The sequence below is a fragment of the Labeo rohita genome, chromosome 22, assembly GCF_022985175.1.
Source record: "Labeo rohita strain BAU-BD-2019 chromosome 22, IGBB_LRoh.1.0, whole genome shotgun sequence".
Classification (NCBI taxonomy): Eukaryota; Metazoa; Chordata; class Actinopteri; order Cypriniformes; family Cyprinidae; genus Labeo; species Labeo rohita.
In genome coordinates, this window is record NC_066890.1 from 42,591,029 (window position 1) to 42,608,939 (window position 17,911).

A 17,911-nucleotide genomic window follows, 5' to 3' on the forward strand; every position below is an offset into this window, starting at 1 on the left:
TTGAGTATTCCTTTTCACACAGCATCAATCCACACAATTATTAATAAACCTGGTCAAATATTACTCTATTTACAGCACATTCTGTTGAAACATCTATATAGTAATTCACTTACACTGGAGGTCTATAAACACAAAAAGAATGGAAATGCCACAGGTGACAGAATTAATTCTTTAATTCGGATCACTGGTGCTCAGTCTTTAAAACAATGACAAAATTTGAAGACACAAGACAAACAATGTTTCTGAGGGGACAAATGCAAGATATACACTAAACGCATTGCTCATTACAAAACTTGACTTTATGTTTGATCATTATGACCCCGTTTCAATATCCATGTCTTCAACGTACTCCGTTTCAGATCTGCAGATCTCCTCCAGAGCCATTTCTGCAACAATATAATACATTTTAATACACCGCAATAGACTAATTTTAAGACAAATATGTTAAATGTGCTCTATCATGATCAAAATGACGTTGGCATCAATTACTATAATCAATTGTAGAGACACGAAACCCACCTTCGCTCTCGGACAGATCTGGGACCAGACGGAACGTGTCTCTGATGGCGGGAATGACCTGATCGTACATGTGCAGGACGTCCAGACAGTGTTCAGAAAAAGACAAGTCCTTCAATAGTAGCCAGTGGAGTAACATCACAGCTTCTCGCAGCACCTGCAAACCAGGACTAGTCCAGCTCCGATTACCCACTGTTTGACTTCCTCTGCCTTTTGTTTTCAGCCATTGTCTGTGCAAAACCACAACAACTGTCCGCACCACCTGAGGAGGAAAATGTAAAAACAATGATCGTTTCCCATTGTGTTTCTGTAGACATAAGTAGACAGTGTAGACAGTGTTTTTAATGGCATCAAACCTCATTAATACACTGGCAGGATGATTCACACAAAGCCGTCCATGTTCCTGTCTTCTGTGTGAACAGTTTGGTTAATAACTGGATGACCTGTTTACAAAGGAATCAGATTTTATTACTGTTTTTATGTATGTAATACATTTCAAATTAAATATTACAAGATAATCACCTCAAGTTCTAAACGACTCCACACATCCTCAGAAGCGGATTTATCCGGTCTAGATGTGACGTACTGGAATGTTTTGAGAAAAGGACATGGATCTGGGGGAAGAGCGAGGGATTGTGTTAAATCGCGCCAACAGAAGACATTTGATGTAGCACTGAAGGACACTTACATTCATGTGAGCAGAGTTTAGTGGCCATGTCTTCATTATAGATGATAAACGACAGAAATCTCACAGACAGATGGACTATTCGGTAGGACGTCTCCAAAGTCAGACATTTAGACAACACTTGACTGGACATCACCACCTGGAGTCTACAAATGAAAAATGAGACACCAGTTTAATTATTACTATCATTATTATTATTTACTAAAAAAGAAACAAATACAAATAAATTACAATAATAATAATAATAATAATAATAATAATAATAATAACAACAACAACAACATTTTTAAAAGAGAATAAAACACTGTCTTTGATTGAAATGGAATACTAACTACTGTACTACATAGTATATACTAGCTCTCCCTCCAGAGATAACATCTGCTGGTCTCATACGGCATCAAGGATGTCTAATTTCTGAAGTAATCATCATAAAATGAACTGTTATTCCATGTGAGGCATAAATTACTGTGATTTCTTTCTTACTTTGGCATGTAATGGTTATTTTTCTGGAATAAGGCAGCCTTAATGACTTATGCAGCTGACAAATGCATTCTTCAGACAGACAGACAGATATATAAACAGACAGGCATAGATAGATAGATAGATAGATAGATAGATAGATAGATGGACGGATGGACGGATGGACAGAGAGATAGACAGACAGATGGACAGACAGAGATAGACAGATGAGCAGACGGACAGGCAGACAGACAGAGAGAAAGATAGACAGACAGACAGATAAATAGATAGACAGCCAGCCGAACAGATAGATAAACAGACAGACAGATGGACAGACAGATGGACAGATAAATAGATTGATGGACAGACAGATAAATAGATGGACAGACCAGAGAGAAATAAACAGATAGACAGATAGATAGACAGACACAGACAGACGGACAGATGGACTGACAGATAAATAGAAGGACGGACAGAGAGATAAACAGATAGATAGACAGACAGACAGACGGACAGATAGATGGATAGATGAAAAGACAGACAGGTAGGCAGACAGCCTAGATAAATAGACAGACAGACAGAGAGAAATATAGATAGACAGACAGCCAGACAGACAGACAGACAGTCGGACGGACGGACAGACAGATAGACAAATAGATAGACAGATGGACAGACAGACGGATGGACAGACAAACAGATAAATAGACAGACAGCCGGACAGACAGATGGACAGATAGAGGGAAAGACAGACAGACAGGTAGGAAGACAGCTGGACAGACAGACAGATGGATAGACAGACAGATAGATAAATAAATAGAGAGACGGACAGACAGATAAATAGATAGATAGCGGACAGACAGATAGAGGGAAAGACAGACAGACAGGTAGGCAGACAGCTGGACAGACAGACAGATAAATGGATAGGCAGACAAATAGATAGACAGATGGATAAACAGACAGACATGCGGACAGATAAATAGATGGACAGATGGACAGACAGACAGACAGATAAATAGATGGACGGACAGACAGATAAATAGATGGACAGACCAAAGAGAGATAAACAGATAGGCAGATAGACAGATAGATAGATAGATAGACAGACAGACACAGACAGACAGATGGACTGACAGATAAATAGATGGACGGACAGAGAGATAAACAGATAGATAGACAGACAGACAGGTAGGCAGACAGCCTAGATAAATAGACAGACAGAGAGAAATATAGATAGACAGACAGCCGGGCAGACAGACAGACAGACAGGCAGACAGACAGACGGACAGACGGACGGACAGACAGACGGACAGACGGACAGATAGATAGATAGACAAATAGATGGACAGATGGACAGACAGACAGACAGACAAATAGATAGACAGACGGACAGACAGACGGATGGACAGACAAACAGATAAATAGACAGACAGCCGGACAGACAGATGGACAGATAGAGGGAAAGACAGACAGACAGGTAGGCAGACAGCTGGACAGACAGACAGATAAATGGATAGACAGACAAATAGATAGACAGATGGATAGACAGACAAACAGATGGATAAACAGGCGGACAGATAGATAGGTAGATACATTTAAGATAAAATTACATTTAAAACAGAAAACATAAAAATAAAATCTAATTTAAAATATTACAAAAAAAACTATAATAGTATATGAACGATACTAAACCTCAAGAGCTGGTTGTCCTGTGCTCTCTCGGCCAGCATACTAAGAGTCTTCAAACTAATGTTCACTAGCGCCTCCCTGTGGCCAGCGGCGGTAATGAACGCCGGATCAGCCAGCTGTAGGATCCTCCTGAGAAGAGGCAGTTGTGTCTGCGCGCCCCCGTTCAGATGTTCAGAGGCGCTAAGGAGATTTTTCGAACCCTGTGGCCGGTTCACGTCCTCCTGATGGCACAAAACCACCTCCAGAGCCTCGCTGCTGTAGCACACTATGTGATAGAGCGCTTTCATGGCAGCCAGAGCGAACTCCTCCTGACCGCTGAGAGACTCCTCCAGACTCGAGGCCAGGCTGGAGTCGGACGATCCCGACAGCGAGCTGCCATGGAGCGAGGCCTTTGCTGAGCTCTCCACCGACTCCACCGACTGACAGTATGTGCTGATGTGGAAGGTGAGCAGGGGGAGGAAGTGCACCGCGGCCGGGCAGGAGCGCTGAGCGGGTTGGAGAGCAGCGTCTGGGTTGTGTGGGACACTGTTAGGGTGATGGAGAGCTAATGCATTCAGAGCAGATGTAGCGAGATTCTGCAGCTTGTGAAATCGAGCTTGAGGACGATGAAACGATTTGAATTCTGTGGAGGACGAGCTGGAGCTGGAAGTCACCAACGATCCCCTGAAGAAAGTGGAGGAAAAAAAATGAAATTCACAACTGTACAACCTTTTCAAGTGGATAATTAAAGATGAAATACATTGAAGAAACAGCTGACATAATGCAAATAACTGTGACATAATATAAATACTTATTCTAATACTTATCTGAACACGGATGCTTTTTCATTTCCAAATCAAATTTTAGAATCCCGTTTTTTTCCTCATATTTTCAGGTTTTCCTTAGTTGTTTACATTAAAAAATTAACCAAATTAATTATTTTACATTTTAATAATTAATAAAATGAATAATCATTTATTATTACTGTTGTTGTAATTATTAACAATAATAATGATAATAATAATACTACATTTTGCATACTATTTGATTTCTTAAAAAAAATAGTATTTTTAAAAAATATTATTAAAAAATGCAAAAAAGCAAATGTCATGATGTACAAGTATTATCATTAACAATGATAACAATAATAATAATAATAATAATAATAATAGTTATTATTAACAATAAAATTCTATATGCAATTAAATAAAATTTATAAAATACAACAAATAATATTTTAGTTTTAAAAATGCAAAAAAGCAAATGTCATGATGTAAAAGCATTATAATTAATAGTAATAATAATTATTATTACTATTATTAAAAACGATGTAATTTATGTAATTATTAATTTATAATATTTATTATTAACAAAAATAATGTAATTGTTATTATTATCAGCACAATATTTTATACAATTCAATTTAATATTACATTTTTAAATGTAAAACAGCAGACATCATGATATAAAATGTGTGTTTTTTTTTTTTTTTTTTTTTACATTTTCTAAAGTGAACGTGAAGCAGTAAAGTGAAGCAGTAAAGTATGGTGTGGCCACTGAACCGTATATATATGTCCGATCATGTGACTTAAAAAGCATATTTGATCCACGTTTCTAAAACTGTTCAAACATTGTTCAAATGTTCCATTGGAAAATACCAACAAACTGATGATGCAAAATGATGCAATGGAAATTTCCATCCTCAGAATACTGTATGATTAATGCTGTAAAAGTCGGCCAGTGATTTCCCAAAACAAACAGATGTAATGTACATGTAATGTTTACAGTAGGTTCTCATGTTTCAGGACATTCAGGACACGCACAGATACAATCAGAAGTGTTATGTGTTTAAATAGGATGCTCCACCCAGTGGGCGGGGCTTGTTGATGCTTACGGGCTGGAGTATCCGTGCTGCGACAGGACGTTTGGCAAAGCGTCAGGACTGATGGACAGCAGGTGACACAAACCCAAAGTGCTCGGATCCAGTGGCTGCTGCAGCAGCAGGTTCAGTAACACACATCCTGCAGTATAACAAACCATAAAAACGTTGAGAAAACACAAACAAGAAGATAAATGCACGACATTTGAACAGCAGTTACCTTCCTGTTGCTGATCGGCACTGAGGGTTCGGTCCGATCGCGACTCTTCAGTGCGGGAACGTTTGGACTGACCTGGTTTACCATCTGATAGAGTTTGAAAATGTGATATTAAGGGATCGAATGGCAATGGAAACACCCGAGGACACAGGAAATGTGCATAAACATAGAAGTTAATAATTCATACCTTCTAATAAATGGTCTTTTTTGTTGGGAGACGTTCTCTTGGAGAATTCAACTGAGAAGATCTCTTTAGTCATGAACGCTCGACTTGCAGGAGAATGAACGCTGTGTTAACACAACAAAAACAACACACAAATCAACTCTTATTTTTCTAGAGCAGTTTTCAAGTAACATTCTAACGTGACAAAAATGTATTAATAATATTAATGTGAATAGTAATGATGATAATTCCTAATATTAATAACTGATAAACATTATAAATAATATATTTAATAACAGTAACACCTATACTTAATAACACTAGCGTTAATTAATGTAATAAAATTCTTTATTATCATATTAACAACAATAAAGAATGTGTTTTTTTAAAAAACATTGTGATTACTTAGTTTTACCATAAGTAATAATAAATATTATTTTTAATATTGTTATTAATCAAAAACAATAACACATTAATATTATTTTATTAATAATAATAATAATAATAATAATAATTATTATTAACTATAATAAAGTATTACATTGCTTAATTTTTTAATAATAATGAATATCAAGCAATAATAATGACTTTACGATCTCATAATTATTAAAATTATTAATACTATTAACAATTGAATTATATTATAACAAAGAAAACATTAAAAACAGTACTTTTAATAATAATAATAATGATGAAGTATGAAACAACAATAATTATTTATGATATAATAATTATTATTACTATTTATACTATTATTAACAAGTGAATTAATTATAATACAATAATAATAATAATAAAGTATTAAATTGCTTAATTTATAATAGTAATAATAAATATGAAACAATAATGACTTTTTATAATATAGTATTTATCACTATTAATACTATTAACAATTGAATTAATTAATATTTTTATAATAAAGAATACATTTCAAAACAGTAATACCTATACTTTTAATAATAACAACAACAACAATAATAATAAATATTAAACAATGACAATGATGACTTTTTATGATATAATAATTATTAATATTAATACTATTATTAACAATTGAATTAATTACAATATCAACATCATAAAGAATATATTTAAAAAAACTGTAATACCTACAGTTAATACTACTACTAATAATAATAATAAATTAAACAATAATAATGATGACTTTTTGTGATATAATAATTATTACTATTAATACTATTAATACTATATTTATTAACAACTGAATTAATTATAATAATTTTAATATAACAAAGAATATATTTAAAAACAGCAATACCTACCCTACACTTTTAATAACAATAACACTAGCAATTAGTATTATTATAATTAGTATTATTATAAAAAAATAAGCAACATTAATACTTTATCATATTGATGAACAACAACAAAAAGACAACAATAAATATTTACATTTTATTTAATTTATACTTAAAATTATTGTTTACATATTTAAAAATAGTAATAATAAATACAATGAGAATTAATATTACTATTATTATTAGAGTTGTTGTAATTAACAATTTAAGTATTACTATTAAATATTAGTATTTATTTATATTTGAAAATAATTAAACAATAATAAAGTATTACTATCACTTATTTTATAATAATAATAATAATAATAATAATAATAATGATAATGAAATATTAAACAATACTAATTATTACCATTTTATTTTATTATTATTGCTATTACTATTAATACTACTAATAACAATAAAATCATTATTATTATTACTGTTATTCACATAAAAACAATTCTATTAATTAAACATTTAACAAGATTTTAATAATTTAAATGTACAAAAATGTAATAAGTAATTATTAAAGTATTTCTACTACTAATTAATATTTTTGTAGCAGTAATAGTAGTATTATTGCTATCGGTATTTTTGTTGCTATTAAAGAAAAGTAATGAAACATTACCATTTAATAACAAAAAAAACAGTGTGACATGATGCACTGTGAAGTGCATGCAAAGAGACGTGCTTGTGTGAACAAAAAGACACGCGTAAATGAACAAAATGTTGTAACAGTCAGTGCAGACCACAGAACAAACTCATTACCAATTTCTCTGGAAGACAAACAAAAACGAATACTGCATTTACATGTTTCGTGCAGGTGTGCCGGGCTGCTTTCCTCCGCGCTCAACGCTCTGAAGTTTCCCTCTCATTTCATTCATCTCGGCTTCTTTAAAGTGCAACTCTGACTGCAGCGACTGCACCTGCAGCAAAACAAGCGTTTAGTTGGATGCAATGAATGTTTCACAGGCCCAATCACAATCCACTCTGTGAGACTGTCAGTCAAAGCGGTGTGTCGTACCTTCCTGGACAGCTCCTTCTCGCGTTCGCTCTGAGCCTGAGCTTTCTCTTTCTCCACGGCGAGCTGGGTCTGCCGCTGCTGCTCCTTCTCCTGATTGGCCTGTTTCAGGGAGTCACGCAAGACTCGGATCTCTCCGTTCTTCATCAGGATCTCCTCCTCTACCTCCTTCAGCTGAGTGTGAACCAAAATGCACACAGAGTCAAGAAAAACTTAATAATGACTGTTTTGGTGTTAGAATCCTTGCCTAAAAGTACTATAACGTGGCCTTTGTGAAAGCAAATAAAGCGATTTTCTGCAAACAGCATGTTGTTTTGAAGAACGCACCTTTTTCTTCAGCTCTGCTTGCTGTTGCTCTAACTGCTTGTAGTACAGATCTTCTCCATCTTTACTGGAATGTCCATCTGTTGGGAGAAACGCAAAATTACACACAAACTTGTTAAATTTGTTCTTTAACCCATTCAGAGTCCATATAATGCAAAAATGAGCTAACACTCTGTCTACACTGGACGCGACAAAGCAAATTATTATTATTATTATTATTATTATTATTATTATTATTATTATTATTATTATTATTATAATAAAATGTATTAGATAAATTCTAAATGAGAATTAATATAATAATTAAATAACAAATCTAAGCATTATTATTATATTAACTTTTTAAAAATAAAATAAGTATTAAATTAAGTTGTACTTGTACTACTAAGTTGTACTGCAATAAACAACAACAATAATAATTATTATTATTTTTATTATTTAAAAAAAATAATTTAACAATAATTAATATAATAAATTAATCAAAATATAAATCTTATATACATTTTTTTATTAAATAAATATTAAATTAAATCATACTCTCTACTTAAAACATATTAAATGTTAACAAATTATTATTATTATTATTGATATAAATCTGCTGTGTAAGATGCAAACTGAACACACAAACTTGCTACATTTTAGTTTAACCCATCCAGAGTCTAAACAATGAAAAAATTAAATATCCAAAAAATATATAAATAATTATATTACGATGATTACGTATTATTATTATTATTATTGTTGTTATCATAATTGTACTTTAACAGTAATTAATATTATAATTTAATAACAAATTTAAACATTTTTGTTATAATAATTATTAATAATAATACTAATAATTATTATTATTTGATTTTAATTCATTTTAGAACATAATAAATTAATAACAAAAATATAAACATTACTATTAAATTATTTTTTAATATTTTTAAATATTAAATTAACACAAAAATACTGTTGTCTTAAATCTTAATAAATCTTATCTAATTATTATTACTATTATTATTATTATTATTATTATTATTATAAATCTGCTGTGTAAGACGCAAATTACACACAAAATTGTTACATTTGTAGTAGTTTAAACTATCCAGAGTCTGAACAACAAAAAAATGAAATATGCAAAGAAATGTGGGAATAAGACTTAAATAACAATCATGATAATAATAAGAAGAAGAAATAACAATAATACTGTTATTGTTATAATTGTTATAATATATATTTAATAGGAATTAATTTAATAATTTAATAATAAAAATCTAATGTAAATCTATTACTATTATATATATTTTTTTAAATAAATATTAAATAACTATTAAAATAAAATAAGTACAAAAAAAGTATTAAATCTTACTCCCTTCTTAAATCTTTTTAAATCTTTCTAGGCATTATTATTACTATTATTATATAAATCCGCTGTGTAAGATGCAATTTACACACACAAACTTGCTAAATTTGCTCAAATAAACCCATTCAGAGACAAAACAGTGAGAAAATTAAATATGCAAACAACTTATATTTAAAATAAGTATTTCAATAACAATAAAAAATTCTTAATATTTTATTTAATAAGAATTAACTATGCAAAAAAACCAAAAATGTTATATTTTTTTACATTTGTATCATGAAAACGTACTATCTTAATAGCATAAATCCGCTGTTTAAGACGCAAAATAACACACACAAAAATTACACTTCTATTTTAACCCATCCAGAGTGTACACAATGCAAAACTTACATAAAAAATAATTGTTGTTGTTTATCAATGCTATAAATCTGCTGTGTGAGATGCAAAATAACACACAGACTTGTTAAATTTCTAGTTTAACCCATCAACATTAGGCTGTGGGAATATGGCCAAAATCAGACAGGGTAGTGTTTGAGAAAGCACTTTTTAAATATGCATCAGAAAAGTCTTATACTAACCAAGCACATCTTTTCTTTGCGCTTCTTTATTATTAATCGTGCTGCTGCTGCTGCTGCTGCTGCTGCTGTCTCCGATGGCGAATGTTTTCCGGCCGGATCTCACAGGTGCTTTGCTTTGCTCATCAGCGCAAGCGAACACAGAACCAAACGCTCTCTTTGACCCACTGCTCTGGCCGTCTCTTGTGACGGCCTGGGACGCGATGATGTCAATCTGCTCCAGCTCATCCTGGGTGAAATCAATGTCATCGTCAAACGGGTCGGGCTCAGCGGTGACCTGATGGCCTTTCAGTCTCTTGCTGGGCGGGAGGTCCATGACACTGAGAAGCTTTTGGGAAACCAGTGATGAATAGTGGATGTTTAATATGATATTAGTCATGATAAAGAATATATTTACATATAATACAGTTAGTGGCAGTTGAAAAATTAAAGTAATGAGTACTACAAACCAAAAACCCAACTGACAATTTGACAATACTAGTTTTTAAAGCAACTATTCCAGTTATTTTCAAGCCAAAAGCAGAAAATAATATCTAGGCTACATACAATGGTCTTGTAGACTCTCAGACTTAGTTTACTATGGTAAAACTGTAGTAAAGTGCTGAGTTTTATCCGTTACCTGCTGTTTCAGTGTCTCTTTCTCAGACTCCGGCCCGTCAAACACTCAACATGCAGGACCAAACTGTGCCCGCTCCAAATAAAGTGCGACTCTGAACTATTAACATAAACATGGAAGACTAAATTAATAAATAACAGAAAACTTGTGCAGTTGAAAACATTTCGGAGCTTTGCCTCTCATTCAGTGTGGAGGAGGGTCCATGCGACCGTCCAAAGCGCATCCGGTAGTAAAACCTCACCTGATTGGCTAAAGCGCCATCCTGGTGCGTTACAGCGCGCTCTGATTGGTCCATTGGCCAGAGCACAGACTACGGAAACGTACGTGAGACAAGTGTAACAGACAAACGCGTTTCAACGGATTTTGATTAGAAAACACTCAAAGTAGTGATTTGAACGTTATCTTATCAAGTTTTTATGGAAACACTTTTCCGCCAGATTAGAAAAACAATTCATGCGTTAAAAAACTCAATTATGACGTACTTATGTCGTAATTATGAGATAGAAAGATGAAATTATGACATGTATAAGTAATAAATATCAGAAATCAGAAAAATCTTTATTGGCATGTTTGCTTGCATATACAAGGAATTTGTTTTAGTGTCACAGGCTTCACACAACAACACACAGACAATAGAAAATAAAATACACATATGTAAATATAAATAGACAAAAATAGAAAATACATTGAAAATAAAACACATGGTTTGTACAGTTGTGCTGTAGATAACAGAATAGGAACAGACTAGAATGACATGTAGGGATGTATTAAGATGTAGTGGTAACAAATAAATATGATGTTATTGCACATATTTTTATTGCATAATGGAGGAACACTGAACTGTTCATAAGGCAGATTACTCGGGGGACAAAACTGGTTTCTCGACAAAATATGACATAAAAAGTCGAAATTATGAGGTTAAAAGTTGTAATGATCAGAAATGGTCGAAATTCGGACTTAAAAATTGAAATTATGACATGTAAAAAGTCTAAATTGTGACTTTAAAAGTCGAAATTATGACTTTAAACGTTGAATTTCTGACATACATATGTCATAAATATGATATAAAAATTCGAAATTATAACTTAAAAAGTCGTAATGATGTGAAAGTCATAAATGACATAAAAAGTCAAAATTATCACTTAAAAAGTTGAAATTAAGACATACATATGTCATAAATATAAAAAAGTAGATAGTATGATTAAAAGTTGTAATGACGAGAAATAGTCGAAATTATGACATAGTAGTCATAAATATGGCATAAAAAGTCTAAATTGTGATTTTAAAAGTCGAAATTATGATAAATATTCGTAATTAAGACTTTCAAAGTCGAGATTCTGACATACATATGCCATAAATATGATATAAAAAGTAGAAATTATAACTTAAAAAGTCGTAATGATGAGAAATAGTCATAAATATGACATAAAAAGTCAAAATTATCACTTAAAAAGCTGAAATTATGACATACATATGGCATAAATATGACATAAAAAGTAGAAAGTATGACTTTAAAAGTTGTAATGATGAGAAATAGTCGAAATTATGACATAAGTCATAAATATTATATAAAAAGTAGAAATTATGACTTTAAAAGTCGAAATTATGACATACATATGTCATATGATATTAAAAGTAGAAAGTATGACTAAAAGTTGTAATGATGAGAAATAGTCGAAATTATGACGTTAAAAGTCGAAATTATGATAAATATTCTGAATTATGACTTTAAAAGTCGAAATTCTGACACACGTCATAATTATGATATAAAAAGTAGAAATTATAACTTAAAAAGTCGTAATGACAAGCAATATATCATAAATATGACATAAAAAGAAATTATGACTTTAAAAGTTGTAATGACAAGAAATAGTCGAAATTATGACTTTAAAAGTCTAAATTCTGACATACATATGCCATAAATATGATATAAAAAGTAGAAATTATAACTTAAAAAGTCGTAATGATGAGAAATAGTCATAAATACGACATAAAAAGTCAAAATTATCACTTAAAAAGCTGAAATTATGACATACATATGGCATAAATATGACATAAAAAGTAGAAAGGTTGACTTTAAAAGTTGTAAAGATGAGAAATAGTCATAAATATGACATTAAAAAGTCGAAATTGTGACTTTAAAAGTCGAACAGATGAAATATAGTCGAACTTATGACTTAAAAAGTCGAAATTATGACATAAGTCATAATTATTACATAAAAAGTCGAAATTGTGACTTTAAAAGTCGAACAGATGAAATATGACATGAAAAAAGTCATAATTATTAAGTCATAAAAAACATAAAAAATAATTGTGACTTTAAAAGTCATAATTAAATAAATTGAAATGATCAGTAAAAATCAAAATTATGAGATAAAACTTGAAATTATTAGAAATTATGAGATGAAAAGGTCAAAATGATGAATTTTGATGACTTTTTTTTTTAATTTATTTATATAAACTGCAGTTCTGACGAGAAGAAGTTAGAATTGTGAGATATTAAATCGGAGTTTAAATAAAGTCCGAATAGTAATAAAAAAGTCGCAATAACTTTATTATTATTATTATCCCTTGGCGGAAACTGGCATAATAAGAAAAGTAAGCCACAAGAACCGTCAATCAAGTTTATTTACCCTAATATTTGTACTAATACTAAACATCTAACCTTATAAGCCTACAATATACACACTCGTTTATATATAAAATGCAAAAATGGTATAGATTCACAACAAAACACTGTCACGCTATAAATAAGTATCAAGTCCACACGTTTTTGTTGCTTTTAAGTTTAAAGAGTGCAGCTACTAAATGTATTGTTCTGTGTAATCAACCATTTTCATCCCAAATCTTTCACAATCAGTGCAAGCGTATTGAATTTGTTCAATACCAAACAATTCACTGAGACTGGAAGAAATAAAAATAAATATACACATATAAACTCCTCATGCAACAAACTAACTAACTAACTAACAAACTAACAACAAACGTAAATAAGTATATAAAACTACTCATTGTTACAGCCACAATTTATTCGTTTGATACGTGATACACCGTCTGTTTATGGAAATGGCTTGTTTGTGACGTCAGACGGCGAGCTCGCGCTCTGATTGGCGGAGGCGCGCGGCTGTAGAGTGTTTACCATCAGAGCTCAGAACTGGAGCTGCACGTAGCTCGAGCCATCGCTGAAGGAGGAAGTTCGCGGTCGAAAATAGAGATTTATTTGCCAGTTTTCACTACTGCGTCGATAAAAGCGCTCACAACAGCTGTGGGAAGTCTTTGTATCCCTAATCCGAATCACTGGAACAGGTCAGTGGCGTTTAAGTGGCGATTTTCCGTGTTGTTTTGAACAAAGGAACGTGCCAAAGACAGTGGCCAGGCCTGTTGAGTTCAGCTCTACTTGAGCTAATTGATCTGAAAAAGTCGTTTGTTCTCACATTCGACCGTGTTTCACAGTTTTGCTGCCTTTTCCCTTTCAGCTCATGCGAAAACTTCACAATGAAAACCGAAGTCTCCACTGCTGCTAACTTTGTCGCACGTCTGTTGAGAGGAACAGGACTGCTTTCAGAAGAACAGCTGCAACAATTCAGGTTCTCTTTGGAAGAAGCTTTGGGGGGTAAGAAACGACCTGGCCTGGGCTTTCCACTGTTTAAGAGTAAATTCAGCCATATCATGGTCTTTGAACCAGTGAACATTGTTTTGAACAAAGCAGATGAGACTTGTTTTATTGCAGCACCAAAGTTCACTGAAACAAAGCACCAGAAACTTTAGCAATGTTTGGCTGCGCCAAAACCTAACTTTTCTTCTATCATCGCAGAGCATTATCAGCACCACTGGTTCCCAAACGCACCCTGCCGAGGTTCGGGTTACAGGTGCATCCGGATCAACCACAAGATGGACCCTTTGATAGGCAAAGCGGCCTGTACGATCGGACTCCCAAAAGAGCAACTCTTTTCACTGCTGCCAAGCGAACTCACCATGTGGGTCGACCCGTACGAAGTGTCCTACCGGATCGGCGAGGACGGGTCCATATGCGTCCTCTACGAGTCCGCGCCTCCGTCCGACACAAACCAGACGGACAGCTGCAAAGATGAACTGAGAATCGGACGGTCAAGCCCGTCCAAATCCTTCGGCATGATGACCTGCTCCAGCTGAAGAGCCATTCTGTGTAATTAGCTAATCGTGAGCGCAGAAAATCAGGCATTGCTCGCGTTCGATTTGTTTTTATACCTTGTTTTTTCTGATTTTTTGTTTTTTTAAATCAACGGTGAAATCTTCATCTTATTGACCTCATGGTGAAAACAGATGTATTTTGATTAAATGTATGTTTTAAGCTCCCTGTACAGTCATGTTGAATATGTTTTTTTAAATTTCTATTAAAAGTTTTCTATGAATTTCTTAAAAAAATAAACCGTCTTTTGTGGTTTTTTTCATGTAAGTATATTGGATACACAGATTTAATCAAAGCATAAGCCACACAAGAGAGGCTTTATACTTACAATGTACTATAATTATAATTTTTAATAATTAACATGTTTTTTTTAACAAGCACGCAGCCTTTAAATGACAAGCTACAAATTTTGCCTTTTTCTTAAAAACTGAACTAATCAAACTAATTTACTTTTTTAAAAATTGTATATATGTGTATGTATATAATATTAATTCTAGAGTAATAGTGGACATGCGTGAATATGACATAAAAATTCGAAATTATGACTTCGAAAAGTTGTAATAATGAGAAATGTTCAAAATTATTACATAAAGCAAATATGACTTAAAAAGTCAAAATTATGACACACAACAAATGGGTCATAAAAAGTCTAAATTATGACTGTAAAAGTTGTAATAATGAGAAAGTCAGAATTATGACTTAAAAAGTCAAAATTATGACATGTCAAATATGACATAAGTTAATATTTTGACTTTGAAAGTAATAATGAGAAATAGTCAGAAAATGACTTAAAAAGTCAAAATTATGACAAAAATAGGTCATAAAAATTATGTCTAAATTATAACTTTAATAATGAGAAAGTCAGAATTATGACATACGTAAGTCAAATATGACAAAAAGTCAAAATTATGACATGCGTAAGTCAAGAATATGACATTAAACAAAAATTATGACTTTAAAAGTTGTAATAATGAGAAAGTCAGAATTATGACTTAAGAAGTCAAAATTATGACAAGAATATGACATAAAAAGTTAATATTTTGACTTTAAAAGTAATAATGAGAAAGTCAGAATTATGACATACGTAAGTCAAATATGACAAAAAGTCAGAATTATGACATGCGTAAGTCAAGAATATGACATTAAACATAAAAATTATGACTTTAAAAGTTGTAATAATGAGAAATGGTCAAAAATATGACAAGTCAAAATGATGACAAAACAAATAGGTCATAAAAAGTCTAAATTATGACTTTAAAAGTTGTAATAATGAGAAAGAAAGAATTATGACATAAAAAGTCAAAATTATGACATGCCTAAGTCAAGAATATGACATAAAAAGTTAATATTTTGACTTTAAAAGTAATAATGAGAAATAGTCAGAATATGACGTAAAAAGACAAAATTATGACAAAAATAGGTCATAAAAATTGTCTAAATTATGACTTTAATAATGAGAAAGTCAGAATTATGACATACATATGTCAAATATGACAAAAAGTAAAAATTATGAAATGCATAAGTCAAGAATATGACATTAAACAAAAATTACAACTTTAAAAGTTGTAATAATGAGAAATAGTCAAAAATCTGACTTAAAAAGTCAAAATGATGACAAAACAAATAGGTCATAAAAAGTCTAAATTATGACTTTAAAAGTTGTAATAATGAGAAGGTAAGAATTATGACATAAAAAGCCAAAATTAGGACATGCATAAGTCATGAATATGACATAAATAGTCAAAATGATGAGTTAAAAAGTAGAATTTGACTTAAAAAGTCTAAATTATTACATATGTAAGTCATAAGTATGACATAAAAAGGTGAAATTATGACATAAATATGACTTAAAAAGACAAAATTATGACACATAAGTCATAAATATGACAAAAATGATGAAATTAGGACTTAAAAAGTCGAAATTTGACATACATAAGTCATGAATATGACATAAAAAGTTGAAATTATAAATGACTTAAAAAGCCAAAATTGACACATAAAACAAATATGCCATAACAAGTCTAAGTTATTTATCATTATTTACCTCAGATTTATCATTGGTAGAATATAAAATATTTCAGTAAAAGCATTTCAGTCAAATATACTTTACGCTATTAAACCATTTACACGTGGGTGAAAAATCAACCCACGGCAACAGTTTAAAAGTAGCCGCATTTTGACTTTTTAAGTCATATGTCTTATTTTATGTCATATGACTTATGTCATAGTTCCAACTTTAGCCATAATTTCTCATCATATTTATGACTTACGTATGTCATAATTTTGACTTTTTAAGTAAAATTCGACTTTTAATGTCATTTTAATGACTTATGTATTTAATTTTGACTTTTTAGGTCATATTCATGACTTACGCATGACATAATTTTGACTTTTTATGTCATAATTTTAACTTTTTAAGTCATAATTCTGACTTTCTCATTATTGCAACTTTTAACGTCATAATTTAGACTTTTTATGGCGTATTTGTTTTATGTGTCAACTGTGACTTTTTAAGTCATTTTTGACAATTATATATATATAATATTTTACTTATATTCATGAATTAATTATTTATACCTCACAAATCCAAAAATAAAATGAGTTTTTCTGAGCAGATCATGGGCAAGTGTACATAAAAGGAAAGAAAAACAGCAATCATGTGTTCATGACGTCATTTCATAATCTATATATTTTATGATATGCAATTAGAAATGTATTCAGGTAAAAATAAATAGTATTTATTTTCAATAAATCCCAAAAATATACATACACATATACATATATATCTCATATAATTAGATTTTTGAATTAATATAATTACACTTATAAATCTTAACGAGTCTTGAGTTTCTCTGTTGTTTTTCCTCAGAAAATCATGTGCAAGCGAAGAGAAAAGGGAAGGAAAACAGCAATCATGCGTTCATGACATCATTCCATACATACACTATGAACTGCCCTCAATAGCGGTCGATCA

At 31.5% G+C, this 17,911-nt stretch overlaps 2 protein-coding genes across 2 annotated transcripts; one reads left to right on the forward strand and one right to left on the reverse strand.

Moving 5' to 3' along the window:
* Positions 1–155: 155 nt before the first annotated feature.
* On the reverse strand, positions 156–10,981 carry atrip (ATR interacting protein). The gene is made up of 14 exons (XM_051094101.1): positions 10,773–10,981; positions 10,157–10,481; positions 8,234–8,310; positions 7,910–8,080; positions 7,696–7,811; positions 5,609–5,709; positions 5,425–5,508; positions 5,220–5,346; positions 3,350–4,009; positions 1,205–1,347; positions 1,039–1,130; positions 873–959; positions 520–778; positions 156–386 (listed from the first exon to the last, which is right to left on the reverse strand). The coding sequence occupies exons 2-14, from the start codon at positions 10,467–10,469 to the stop codon at positions 313–315; spliced, it is 2,304 nt and encodes a 767-aa protein (XP_050950058.1). The 5' UTR covers positions 10,470–10,481; positions 10,773–10,981; the 3' UTR covers positions 156–312.
* Positions 10,982–13,908: 2,927 nt separating this feature from the next.
* Positions 13,909–15,093, forward strand: si:dkey-42i9.4 (uncharacterized protein LOC492503 homolog). The gene is made up of 3 exons (XM_051094120.1): positions 13,909–14,075; positions 14,246–14,382; positions 14,584–15,093. The coding sequence occupies exons 2-3, from the start codon at positions 14,265–14,267 to the stop codon at positions 14,919–14,921; spliced, it is 456 nt and encodes a 151-aa protein (XP_050950077.1). The 5' UTR covers positions 13,909–14,075; positions 14,246–14,264; the 3' UTR covers positions 14,922–15,093.
* The last annotated feature ends 2,818 nt before the right edge of the window (positions 15,094–17,911 follow it).